General features: G+C 30.4%; 1 protein-coding gene across 2 annotated transcripts in view; it reads left to right on the plus strand.

The window, feature by feature from the left end:
- LOC127728931 (receptor-type tyrosine-protein phosphatase epsilon-like) overlaps positions 1 to 13,835 on the plus strand; it is a 102,401-nt gene that overhangs the window by 36,886 nt on the left and 51,680 nt on the right. For both annotated transcript variants that reach the window (XM_052236513.1, XM_052236521.1), the window contains 4 exons: positions 870 to 1,088; positions 9,922 to 10,056; positions 12,147 to 12,287; positions 12,678 to 12,818. In XM_052236513.1, coding sequence (XP_052092473.1) covers positions 870 to 1,088; positions 9,922 to 10,056; positions 12,147 to 12,287; positions 12,678 to 12,818 — 636 coding nt within the window. The remainder of the gene's footprint in view (positions 1 to 869; positions 1,089 to 9,921; positions 10,057 to 12,146; positions 12,288 to 12,677; positions 12,819 to 13,835) is intronic.

Consider the following 13,835-nt stretch of genomic DNA (forward strand, 5'->3'; position numbering starts at 1 on the left):
TTAACCTTATTTATCCCTTATATATAATTATACTTAAAGGTTATAACTTGGACACTACAGTTAGATCCTTGAATATTTGATTTATCGATACTAACATTGATTTTGTTTTTAATAAACCAAAACATAACTTTTAAACATGTATGACTAAACAGTTATAAGTTATATTTTTATTTCAAGTTGATAATACTTATAATTTATCGGATTACTCACATCTTTTAAATGAGCTTTGGATTTTCAAATATTTTGGCCTCGAACATCACTGAAGAGACATTGATTGTCGAAATGCGCATCTGATGTAGAAAAATTGGTACCGTTTATCTTATTAACAATGTCATCTTCTTCGCAGACTGATTGGCATACTAAGTTATTTGGGTGTGTACTGATTGATACTTTAGTCCGGGAAAACATGATCTATTTATGAGTCGCAATTGACTTCGAACTAACTTTCAATAACTGCGAGTACTGTGATAGGCACGTTGTGTCTTTTGTCCTATTGTTATCATTTCATATGCTTTTTGATGACCTGATCTGAATTGTCTGTTCTTATGTTGTGCTGTTACACACTGTTCCAGGTAAGCGCCCGTAAAAATGTTAAACGATGTTCAAATCTCATAAATCGATTAAGAAGAAAAATCAAAGTAACAAACAAATCACGAGGGAATCGCATGAACCCCAAAAGGAGCGAAACTGTGTGCGTTGACAGAATATGCGTTCTCATACCATGCATACATCATTGGATCGACGAATTTAATCTAAGACTATAAATGTTTTAGGGTTTTAATGGAACCCAAATTTATTTGTTTTACTCAAAAATATTATGCCAAATAACTTATTTCAATAACAGAGATTATGTAATTAATATATTTCAGAAATTCCTAGGATCAAAGGATATTATCTATACGTATCGGACTCATTTAGTGATGAGAATCCAAATTCTGGACATGAATGCTATCACTACCCAATGAGTGGTCAATTGCCAAACACAATACAGAATAAAACTTGTGACTTGACTGGTAGATATGTAGTGTACTACAATGAAAGGGATGGGATAGAAACCTATGTAGAACTTTGTGAAGTAGAAGTCTTTGGTAAGCTTGTGGGGATTTTTAAAATGTTCTTCAATACTTTTGTTTTATTATTTGAGTTGTTCAACATTAAAAAAATCACGTTTATCTAATAAATGTCGCACAATGAAAAGGTTTTGGTGTTGAAATAGCAATACAAATTGGTTTAAAGGGAAAGTATAGCCCAACCTGTATCTGGTGCATAATATTATTTTCATAATAAGCTTCAAATTCAACAAAAATCAAAAAACTTTATTGAGATTAAGTATAAAAGTTTAAATCTTTTCAAAATGTCCGTCTTTTTATGTTGCTCAGTCTTCAGTTTTCTGTGTTGTGTCTTATATACTGTTGTTTCTCGATTTTTTGTTGTTGTCATGGTACTGTCAGTTTGCTTTCCACTAATGCATTGGAATATCCCTTTGGTATCTTTCGCCTCTCTATTGATTACAATCTAATATATATATAAATACGGTTGGAAGACAATATTATATTTTTTATAAAATGCTATAATTTGATTTTTTTTACAATTTTTTACAGTTATATGTTTAAAAAGATTTGGAGAGATATTGAATAATTTGGAAAAAAAAATTATTATAGATTATCATTATTAATTATAACAAGAATGAATATTTATTTTTTGATCTCATTTATAGTTAATAAGCAAATTGTGTATGTCTACTTAAATCTAGAGATGCAAAGTGACACCTCACATGTTGAAGTGATGTGATATAAACATAAGACAAACTTGACCAGATGAGATAAGGAAACACAAAACAATGGACATTTTGTGGTAAGGTGCTTCTTGTGTGATCTCTTCTCTTTTGCCTAAATTATTATTTTCATTATTTTATGTATAAATCTAATTCATTAATTATAAGTCTGTAAATATGGTGTTTAAATATTGAGATGTAAGTACAGATTATTTTCAGATCATTACAAAACTTAGTCTGGCCTAAATTTTATCTAAAAAAAATTGAGTTATCTCCCCTAGAACACAAATGTAAATCTGCATTAAGATAAGAAATATCTTAGTTTCATATTACATGTTTTAAATGTGCTTCATTTTCTTTTGTTTTTGTTTATTTTATGTATATATTTATTATAAAACATGGATTTCTGGTATTTCGCACAAATATGATATATTTTTTCAGGAAGTAAAATATTATGAAAGCAGTACTGTTGTCTCGCATGAACTATTTTTTTCTTTGTTTTTACAAATATCATACTTCAGAGTTGAAGAACAAATATCATGATGGAGGGAAAAAACATTAAAATAATGTCCTATAATTGTCAAGGACTTCACATGAGGGAAAAACGGGGAGATATTTTTGATTATATTTAAACATATATTGTCTCCAGGATACACACTTGGTAGAACAAGATGAAGTTTTGATAAAAAAAAAAACAATGGAAAGGCCATTGTGTTTTTAATTCATTTGATTAAAAAAAAAACGAGGAGTTGCTATTCTGTTTCAAAATAATTTTGACTATAAAATACATAAAGTTAAAAAAAAGATGGCAATCTGGTGGGATTGGATCTTAACATTAAAGACAAGAGATTTACTCTGATAAATGTTTATGGGCCAAATGTTGATACTCCCTGCTTCATTGACAAATTAACAGAAATAATAGATATCTTTGGAAATAAACTTTGTATTATTTGTGGGGACTTTAATATTATTCAAAATTTCAACCTTGATACCCATCACTATATAAATATAAACAATCGAAGATCTATAGAGAAAATTTTAGAAATTATAGAATATAGAATCTTGTCGACCCATTTAGAGAAATATACCCTGATATTAAACGATTTACATGGAGAAGGGAAAACCCTTTTAAACAATCTAGATTTCTTTTTAATTTCTGAAAGCCTTATAGATGACATTTGTGAAGTAAACATTGGTAATAGCTACAGGTCAGATCATTCACCAGTGATTTTGACTTTAAAAATAAATGAATTTATAAAAGGCAGAGGCCTCTGGAAGTTTAATAACTCTCATCTTCAAGATCCTGAATAAGTAAAACTAATAAAACAACAAGTTACTAACACAGTTGAGCAATATGTAATGCCAGTGCAAAGAGGGAATGCTTTACATGGTATTGATAATTTAGATATTCAATTTGTAATTAATGACCAATTATTTTTGAAGACCTTCTCCTTGAGATTAGAGGTAAGACTATTTCTTATTCAACATTTATAAAAAGGAAAAGGATAAAACAGGAAATCCAGCTGACTGATGAGATACAAAATCTAGAAACTATAGAACATTTACTTTGGGGTTGTCATATTGTAGCCGACATTTGGCACAAACTGAATTCTTGGATTTTCGATATAGTTCATATCGAAATTCCACTAAATTTGGATATTGTCATTTTTGGCCTGTATGAAAATTATAAATTGAATTTTATCAAAAATAAAGTTATTTCACTGACAAAGTACTTCATTTACAGATCTAAGATGTAAGATATAAAACCTCATATAAAAGGACTTCAAAATCACATAAAAGAAAACTTGATTTTAGAAAAACTTATTTCCTCAAAATATTTAAGTGTGGAAGAACACAACTTGTACTGGAACCCCTGGGTTAAGGTCACTGATTAAATTTTAATGGGGTAAATCCATATACATATGTGTGTATATGAGTATTTGAAAGTATATGTATACTGTTATACCATATGCATGTACATATATGTTTTTGCACTACTATTACTACTATTATTATATTAATGAAAATGTTATTACTATACTGAATCCATAGATTTCATACTGTTATACCATATTGTGCTTATTATGCTTATTTATTTCACCTGCTTGATTATTGTGCCACGAGATAAATATTTGTTGATACCTGTAAATTCATGAAGGAAAAAAAATAATTATAAAAAAAAAAAAAAACAACAATGAATACTTTATCAATTCAAATTGAGTGATTGATTATAATATATTCATGGTAATCTTGTACATGACGAAATCATAACTTAATGAGCAGTTGCTGCAGACTGCTTTTGAACAACAACAACTCCAACTAGCACCGCAGATATTTTTCACTAACTTTTAAATAGCTTTCCCAAAGTCCTATTCCGGCAAACCTGCATTTCATAATGCCTCTTTTAGAAGCTGCTTTTTTCGACTATTCTTAATGCATCAGGAGAAAGACACCAAAATTGATTTGCCACTGCCATCAAAGACACAGACGATCGCACTGGAAAGACGTGCAGCAGTTCTATTCCTTGCCCACCAAAGCTAGTTGAAGGCGTATGATTTACTTCACGTGAAGACGCTGTAAATCTTGATAATGAAACGATAGCTTCTCCCGACTTTGTCACCGAGTACTAGTGAGAAGGTAGCAACCATCAGCAAAGGAACCACTTCAACAACGGACCTCGCACCCGACAACCACTAAGAAGGATTGCACAGCAAATCCAAGAAGGAGAGTCGACAGTAGTGTCTAGTGTATTTTATTTAACGTTAACAAAATTATTTGAATCACTGTGCAGTTTTTTTTTGGTTCAAATTCTTGTATTCACTTATTACACGTATATTTCTGTATATATTCTTGTGGTAAGTGATTTGCACATCTTTTTTGTTTCACCTGGCCTTACTTGGTGTACGTCGTCGTCCGTCGTTCATCATTAGTTGTAAACGTTTTTTTTTTTTTATCTAAATCTACTAGGGTAAATGTTACCAAACTTTACCTGAATGTTTCATTTAAGTTTTGAAATCTAGTTTAAAAATTGTATCCGCGAATTTGATACATCAAGAAATATGGGCGTTGAAAACTGAAAATTATCAGCAGGTCAAGGTCTATCTCCAATAACATTTTCAGATACATAGGACAATCTATTTTGGAGTAAAGGCCCCTGAAATGTCAACTTTTTTGCAAAGGTTAAAATTTTCATCTTGAAAATTATAATAGATAGAGAGTTTTTAACCAGTAAATTTGACCTGAACAATAAGATTTAAAAGTCAACATGAACAAACAATCAACCCCTTTTAGGATTTATTGTCATTGAAAGACGATTTTTACCTATTTTACATTTTTTGGGCGAATACTATAATCGATAGATAAAAATTGTGAAAGCAAGAACAATCAGCAAACAAGATTTACAAATACGCCTAAGCCAAGAGGGCAAAATCGTCAATTGAAACTTTATAGGAGTTATTGTCCTGGAAGATGATTTTTGTCTATGTTTGCAGAAATGATAATTATTAAATAGGGAAAAACTGTAATAGCAAATTGTAAATCAAAATATGAACTACAATTAAGTCAAGATGGCCGAAATTCTTCATTGATCCTTATACGAGTTATTGTCCTTGAAACATGTTTTTTACTTATTTTTTTACAAAAACCATAATAGATAGAGAGATATTGTTATTATGAAGATGTCCAGCCCAAAATGATTTAGAAGTAAGTCAACATTGCCAAGTGGTAATATTGAAGAAATAATTTTCCACATTTTATTTTGTTTTTGAGCAGAAAGATATAGATTTTTTTTGCAAAATAAGAACCACAAATAAATCAACATGTTCGAAATCGTCAATTGACCTTTACATGATTTATTGCCCTTGAAAAATAATTCTTACGTTTTTTTTTGGCAGAAACTATAATAGGTAGACAGTAACAGACAATAGCAAAAATATTAGACACAATAAGAACTACAATTAATTTAACATTTCCGAAATTGTCAACCGATTCCTTATGGGAGTTGTATTCCCTGCAAGATGATTTTCATCCAATTTTTGCATTTTGGTTAAAAGAGTATAGAAGCTAGAGAGAAACTTTAAAAACCAAACAAGATCTATAAATAAGTAAACATAGCTAAATTTTCAGATTCCTTACAGAATTTATTGCCCTTAATGACGATCTTTCACTCATTTATATAAGTTTGCCAATTTTTCTCGAAAACTTTAATACGTAGGTATAACTGTAAACAATAAAAAATTACCATCAATACTAGATCTACAAAAATATCACTAGGTAAGATTTGCAAATAAGCAAACAAAACTGATTACACTAGGGTAAAAATAAATACCAAGATGGCATAGTGTTACCAGGTGAGCGATTCGGGCTCTTGGGAGCCTGTTGTTCTTTATATTATCTAACAGTGTTTAAAAGTATTTGTGCATTTCTTTACTTGATTTTGGATGATGAAAAAAGGCTAAAGATACCAAAGGAACATTAACAACTCGTAAGTCGAATAAAACTGACAACGCCATGGCTAAAAACGAAAATTAGAAAAGACGAACAAGTCCACAAAACACTACATAGAAAACTGAGCAACACAAACCCCACCAAAAGCTGTTGATTAACGTCAATCATTTGCTGAATCATATTAAACCAATGCCCTTGTTTAAAGAATTATTCCTGTGCATATATATGTGTTCAGAATATTATTTGTTGTTTTATGAATAATGTTTCTGCTTAATTTAATGATTTAATAATGCAATTTCTCCATTAGTGCTTTCTAGCGTTTCTTTTTCTCATAGACTCTTTCTGATATTATGTATTCCACTGTTGATGTACATGATGTTAGAACTTTTTGATGACATTTTTTCCCTAAAATTTTGACTTCTATTTCATCTGTCAGATCATTTGTTGATTTACGATTTATGAAGGAATTAATTTATATTGGATTCACTGTATATGTAATTACAGGTAAAGTCACTAGTCCGAATTACATAATAATAAGGTTTCTCTAACATGAAAAAATTTAATTGAATACGAAAATATCAAATGTGGAGAAGCGTGAACATTTCATAGAAGTTTCTATATAATATGAGTTCCAAATAAACAAAAAAAAATCTGGAATATTGTTTCCACTGGAAGAAATATTACAGTATTTTTTTCCTGACGGAATAAATGGTATAGAATATTTGTTCAAACAGGAACAGATATAATAGCATTGTTTATAAAAAAAAATCCAAACACTCCCTCTAATCAACAATTTCTTATTAGAATAAAAGCAGGATGCAATGTTTCTAATAATATTATAACATATCAAATTATTCATAGCTCATAAAATAAATCTAAGAAGGCTATTATATCATATTTAAAAATATGCAAATACAATTGCAATAGTATAAACATATTAGAAAATTGAATTTAGCTTCATAATAAACTGTGTTTTTATTTTTCTGAATAAAAGCTATTCTCATAATACATGTAGTTCTAAACTTAGGTTTTGGTGCAGCTAGATAAGAAAATCTCCACGGATAGGGTTTGGAGGAATCATTGGGGGGTGGGGGGCTCAACATACAAATTAGAGTACAGCTGTGATGCTGGGATTTAAACCCCCCCACGAAAATCCCCACCCATTCATATACTTCATAGAACAATCACAACCAATTTATATATATTTCTCAGCTATTATGACATCTTACTTAGACATTAAACCACGTGGGATCATTCATATTATTAGATAAAAAGATCAGAACACAGTTTTTTCAGACATCTTTATAGAAGATGTACATTTATGACCCATTGACATGTAAATTCCTACCCATTGATATAATACTTCCGTGAAATTTCACCCCATTGCTGTCTTTGACATTACAAAAAAGTAACCCATACCAGCGGCACGTATGTGTTTACCATTGTATAGGAAGACTCCCTTCGTGAGAGGAATAAATATTTTGCTTTAGTTTTGTTCTTTTGAGAACAACAGGTGTAAGTAAGAGGTTGTGGAAATATATTTTTTTTCGCATATCGTTCCTAGCCATGATTCAGTACATATTATAATAAAAAACTTGTACATACGTAAAGTAAAAGGTGTCAGACCACCAATTCATTCCCTCCAGGTGCTTTTGATGCATTGTTTACTTAAACTAACCAACAAATTTGCAGACATGAACATTTTGGTGAAAGAGAAATATATTTAGATCATTTTGAGCTGGAATTTACTTGTCTATGGGTTTGTATTAAAAATTGAGGATTTATGCTTTCCATAGTATACTAATTTAAGATTTCCAGAAAACCAGGGGTTATTTTCAGTAGTACTTGACTTCCAAAAGGCAGTTCTTTCTTAGAAGGCTTTAAACATGGGTTGAAAATTGGCATTTAGAAAGGTGATACATGTACAATTCAGGATACACTTGGTTTCTAGGAAGTTAAACTTAAGGTAAAATATTAAGAAAGCTGTGAAAATTGAAAAATTTGGTTGAATAGATAGGGATTTTGAATTGGTGGTCTGACACCTTTAAAGCGAAAAGCGGTGAACCAAAAAATCAGAAAAACAATTAATTTTTTGTCTTAACTGATCATTTGAAATGCAAATAGCCACATTTCAACCTTTTTCTGGCAAAAAAAAGTCACATATTGCAAAATGAAAGCCTTAATCCTGAATTTGTGCCATTTTTAGCTTTTCCCACCCTTACAATAGGCATTCATATAAAAAAATGTCTGAAATTGTTGTGAATGCACAGTAAGTTGTTTCTGTGGTATTAAACATTAAAACATAGGTTGTTTACTACCAAAAAAATTGTAGTCATGAAGATTTTATGAAATAATTTGATTTTTACCCATTATATCATTGCGTCATTCCATATATTTAACAGATAGCATAGCCTTATGTAAACACTGCATAAACTCATCCCAATCCCATAAATTGTCTCAAATGAAAGTTCTTTACCTTAAATTTTATTGACTGATAGTAAATAAAAATTGTTTCATGACCATAACTGCATTATTGATCAATTAGTAGATTATACTGACACCTGATGAAAAAGGGGGGTCAATATTCTTTGACATTTCAATACCTATGATTTTTTTACTAAACTCATTGAAAAAATTGTGGAAAGTCTTTTAAGCAGTAGGAAAAACAAGGAAAAATCAACCAAAATTGATCTTGATATTGAAAGCTTATGTTCTTGTGGTCTGAAATTAAATTTTCAAGTATTTTCTATTAAAGTCATACATTACAGTCAGTTTAAATTGAGCTGTGAGTTTAGCAATATAAGTCGCATAATGCTCAGATAGAATTTGTTTTACTACACATTGACCAAGGATTAAGAATTAAGCAAAACAAAAGACTTCTGATAAACTTTTATGTCTCTTTAGGTGTCAGACCACCAATTCACTCCCTCCAATTTAGAACGTATGTAAAAGTAGCCCTACTCTGACAAAAAAGTGCTTTTGATGTCATTGTTTACTTAAACTAACCAACAAATTTGCAGACATGAAACTTTTGGTGAAAGAGAAATATATTTAGACCATTTTGAGCCAAAATATACTTGTCTATGAGTTTGTATAAAAAATTAAGGATAAATGCGCTCCATAGTATACTAATTTAAGATTTCCAGAAAACCAGGGGTTATTTTCAGTAGTACTTGACTTCCAAAAGGCAGTTCTTTCTTAGAAGGCTTTAAACATGGGTTAAAAATTGGCATTTAGAAAGGTGATACATGTACAATTCAGGTTAACCTGGTTTCTATGAAGTTAAACTTAAGGTAAAATATTAAGAAAGCTGTGAAAATTGCAAAATTTGGTTGGAAAGATAGGGATTTTGAATTGGTGGTCTGACACCTAAAAAGACTGAGCAATCATGAAAAGTAGGCAAAGGCAGATAACTATATGTATAGCTTAAGACACGTTCAATTCAACGAACTTTTGATATAATGTAAACTGATAGTACAAAAGTACATGATACCGAAAAATTTGAAATTCTTAATTTTTGAAAACGACATTCATTCAAGAAACCAGGAACAAATATTCACTGAGGACATGAAAATATCCCCTTATATGAACGAACAGAAAAAAATCCAAACATGTAAAAATAAACAACAACAAAAATAGAATATAATGAATACATATTGAATAACAACATTTTGTTGATTTATGACTACTCTTGTTCTGAGGCTGCCCCGTAGGACGACATGGATCACAATGTGAATTTTCCTGTCCAGATAATTGCAATGATGTTACGTGCAGTATTTTGGATGGATCATGTACATCTTGTAAAGCAGGCTTCAAGGGAAATCGTTGTGATCAAGGTAAATACACTAATGAGACAAATGAATCACCTGCACTTTATATCATTACCTGTGCGGAATTTGAACTCAAACTGTTGAAACATTTACAGCAACCATATATATGTATTAAAACACAGCTCTAATGCTGTCCAATATAAATATATTTGCGTAATATGGCCATAATATAAGATAGATTAACAAATGTAGTTATTTTTCCGTAGTAACTTCTTTTCATGTTTGGGGTCAAAACACGTAACTTGTAAAACACCAATCAGCATGATACGACAGTAACACAATCATTTATGTATTTCAGGAAAGGTTGCGCAGTAGCTAAATCTAACAAAAAATCATAACCTTAAAAAGTCGATAACGTTTTGTATGGTTTAGATATTCGTCATATTGAATATGAATACTAGTATATCTGATAGCATCGTGTAAAAATATGACTAAATCGAAGATAAGGCGATAGAACATATTTATGCATCCTATATTACACTGTCCATATTACTTAATGTTGGTTTCAATTATTTGAATAAAAAATAAACAGGAAATTTTGTTTGTCCTGACGTAAATGTATTAATGTTAACAAATGCTAGCATATCCTGGAAGTGAGTTGCGTTTTTGTTACCGATGGGACATCCATCCATCATTGACAAATGATGTATATATTCCGCTTTAAAGTCTTTTTACGTAATAAACGCATACATTTCCTGTAGTTTTATATTTCTCTCAAACACGTGAATTAATGTTCGTCTTTATTGTTTCCATTTTACTGCTTCTTTTTGTTGATTGGTTAGCTTTTCGACGATACTTTTTACAATATCAATATAATTTGATTGAACAATAAACATACATATTACTTCGCAAAACATCAGATACAGATTTAAGGTTACTACATGAGTTAGATAACTTTCAAAATGTGGTTTCAAAATTATTTTCAAATAGTATAATACAAATATCAATAAAATACTGTACTTTATATCATGAAAGTGCTCTTCATATTTTTCTCTACTCAACGGTTAAACAGAATGCAGCAATTTCATATTTTGAATTAAATACTTAGTTGTAAATACAATTGAATTGTATATGTAATGCAATCAATGGCAATCATGTTGTATCAGTCATTCGTGATGATATCGATATCAGTCACAATTGCAACGGCTTTATCAAATCCCTAACTGAATGACGCCACTTCATCGATATCGGTCACTGTTCCATAGGCTTTATGAAACCCCTTATTGTTATAACGTCATCTTCTTTCTAGGTATATGATAAAGTATATATGATATGGTTTTTCAATATCACATCCGTATCAACTCGAGACATTAATATAATCACAAGAGCTCTGCTTGAGGAATTATATTGGTCGGGGGTTGCTATATATTGCAGCCATGTTATCCTATTTTATTAGTCGTTGTCCTTATTCTCGTAAAAGATCTTCATATAAAGTACTTTTAATTGATGTATAGCATCGTAATATTTCCCACCGAACGAAACGGTAGTTAAGAGTACTGTTTTCTATGATATTGCAAATATAGCTTCAATTATCAACATATCAATGACAAATATCTGCTTGAAATAGGTTTTCAAAATTTGCTATACAAAAAAGTGAATATTGGTGAATATTTTCTCTTGGCGAATATATATATTGGACTGGCAGGCTTGTGCAATTTCAAAATCTTCTCGAGACAATATTCATGAATTGTTATGCAATAACGTTGTATAAAATAATTTCTGCGTATCCTATTTAAATAAACATGAAAAGTAAGACAACCAGGAAGAATTTTTTCAGAATTTAATGTCATTTTTAGTTTAAAATTAATATAGAATCTTTACATTTGACAAGCAGGTTTTTGCAAGGTTATAGTAAATAAACAGTCATATATTAATGGTAAATGGAAAGTGGCAATTATCGTAATTATCATAATACGATATATATCAAACAGACATTAAAATCAGTCAAAGTAGGCGGCATGTAATGTAAATTTTCTTGTATGTTGTTCATTCTGATATCATGATAATAAAATGTTTTCCAATATCTGTGTTTTATGTGGTATATTCATACTGAATTTAGTTTTTTGTAATAAACACTAATCTGTATTATTATCTAGAATGTGATACAGGAACATTTGGAAATAACTGTCTTCAAAAATGTACCAATTGCTTATCCGGCAATTGTGACCGTTTCAATGGAACTTGTGGTCCATCTGGAGTATGTAAATCAGGATGGCGCGGGCCAGGATGCAATGATAGTAAGTTCACTTTGTTTCCCGTAATCAATATATAACATGCAAAAAGACAATAAAAAGTTAAAAATAATGCAAGAATAGGTGTTTGCAACTGTGCATGTACTAAGAATCAACTGCAACTGAATGATATTGATCACTAAATAATGCATTTTTATTAGGAAAAGTATATTACAGGAATTGTGCAGCTGAATTTTTTTTAAAATGGTATCAATATATCCAAAAACAGACACAACAAAGTTAACAAAAACCAAATCAGATATCAATTGAGCTACTAAGGTACCTCAACTTCTAGTTATTTATTTGTTATAATAATTTTTTTCACGGTTCGAATTAACTTATTCAAAACAAAATTGAATCTGTTTTCTGAAGTTCACCGAACTTTGCATTTTTTAGCATGTGGAAAAGGAACCTACGGAATTAACTGTTCTATGTCCTGTAGCAATTGCATAAACGAGTCTTGTGATCATTTTATGGGAAATTGTCTGATAGTTGGCGGTTGTAAAGCAGGATATTATGGTTCAAAATGTAGTGAAGGTATGTAAGCCAAAATTTATATCCCTACTTATAATAATTATCATTCTGTATTATTATCTAGAATTTGATATAAGAACATTTGGGAGTAGCTGTCTTCAAAAATGTACGATACATATGATAGAAAAAAAACTGAATGTTTTCTTATTTATGATTTTCATAGGTTTATTCTCCCCCTTTTATATTTTATCTTTTCTGGTTCATTTGGCTCAAAATGGGAACTTATGGAAACTGCATTCAAATCTGTAATTACTGGTCATTTGACATCACACATACCTGTCGTAGAACGTAAACTTTCTTAAGCCAGGTATACACTGCTACATGGTAGGGAAAAGAATCCATTTTGTGAAAACAGATTAGGCAATATTCCTACATATAGAATTGTTGGTGTAGGCTGCAGTGCCGAAACCTATGGTGATAATTGTAAGTTTGAATGGCATTGTTAAGATGGAAATATGTGTGATAACGTGAATGGTGTTAGTCCTACGGAATTGTGTGATCCTGATTCGAAATCAAAGACTTAATAAAAAAAGATCAATTTTTTATAGACTGTTTTAATTTAGAAGACTTATGGTAAAAATCAATCAAAATAGCGGCATGTAATGTTGTTCATTTTGATATCATTATAATATAATGTTTTTTCTTCTCTCTGTGTTTTATGTGGTATGCTCATACTGAATTTAGTTTTTTTGGAATAATCACTAATCTGTATTATTATCTAGAATGTGATATAGGAACATTTGGAAATAACTGTCTTCAAAAATGTACCAATTGCTTATCCGGCAATTGTGACCGTTTCAATGGAACTTGTGGTCCATCTGGAGTATGTAAATCAGGATGGCGCGGGCCAGGATGCAATGATAGTAAGTTCACTTTGTTTCCCGTAAACAATATATAACATGCAAAAAGACAATAAAAAGTTAAAAACAATGCAAGAATAGGTGTTTGCAACTGTGCATGTACTAAGAATCAACTGCAACTGAATGATATTGATCACTAAATAATGCATTTTTATCAGGA

Source organism: Mytilus californianus, unplaced genomic scaffold (assembly GCF_021869535.1).
Source record: "Mytilus californianus isolate M0D057914Y unplaced genomic scaffold, xbMytCali1.0.p SCAF_1, whole genome shotgun sequence".
NCBI classification, from domain to species: domain Eukaryota; kingdom Metazoa; phylum Mollusca; class Bivalvia; order Mytilida; family Mytilidae; genus Mytilus; species Mytilus californianus.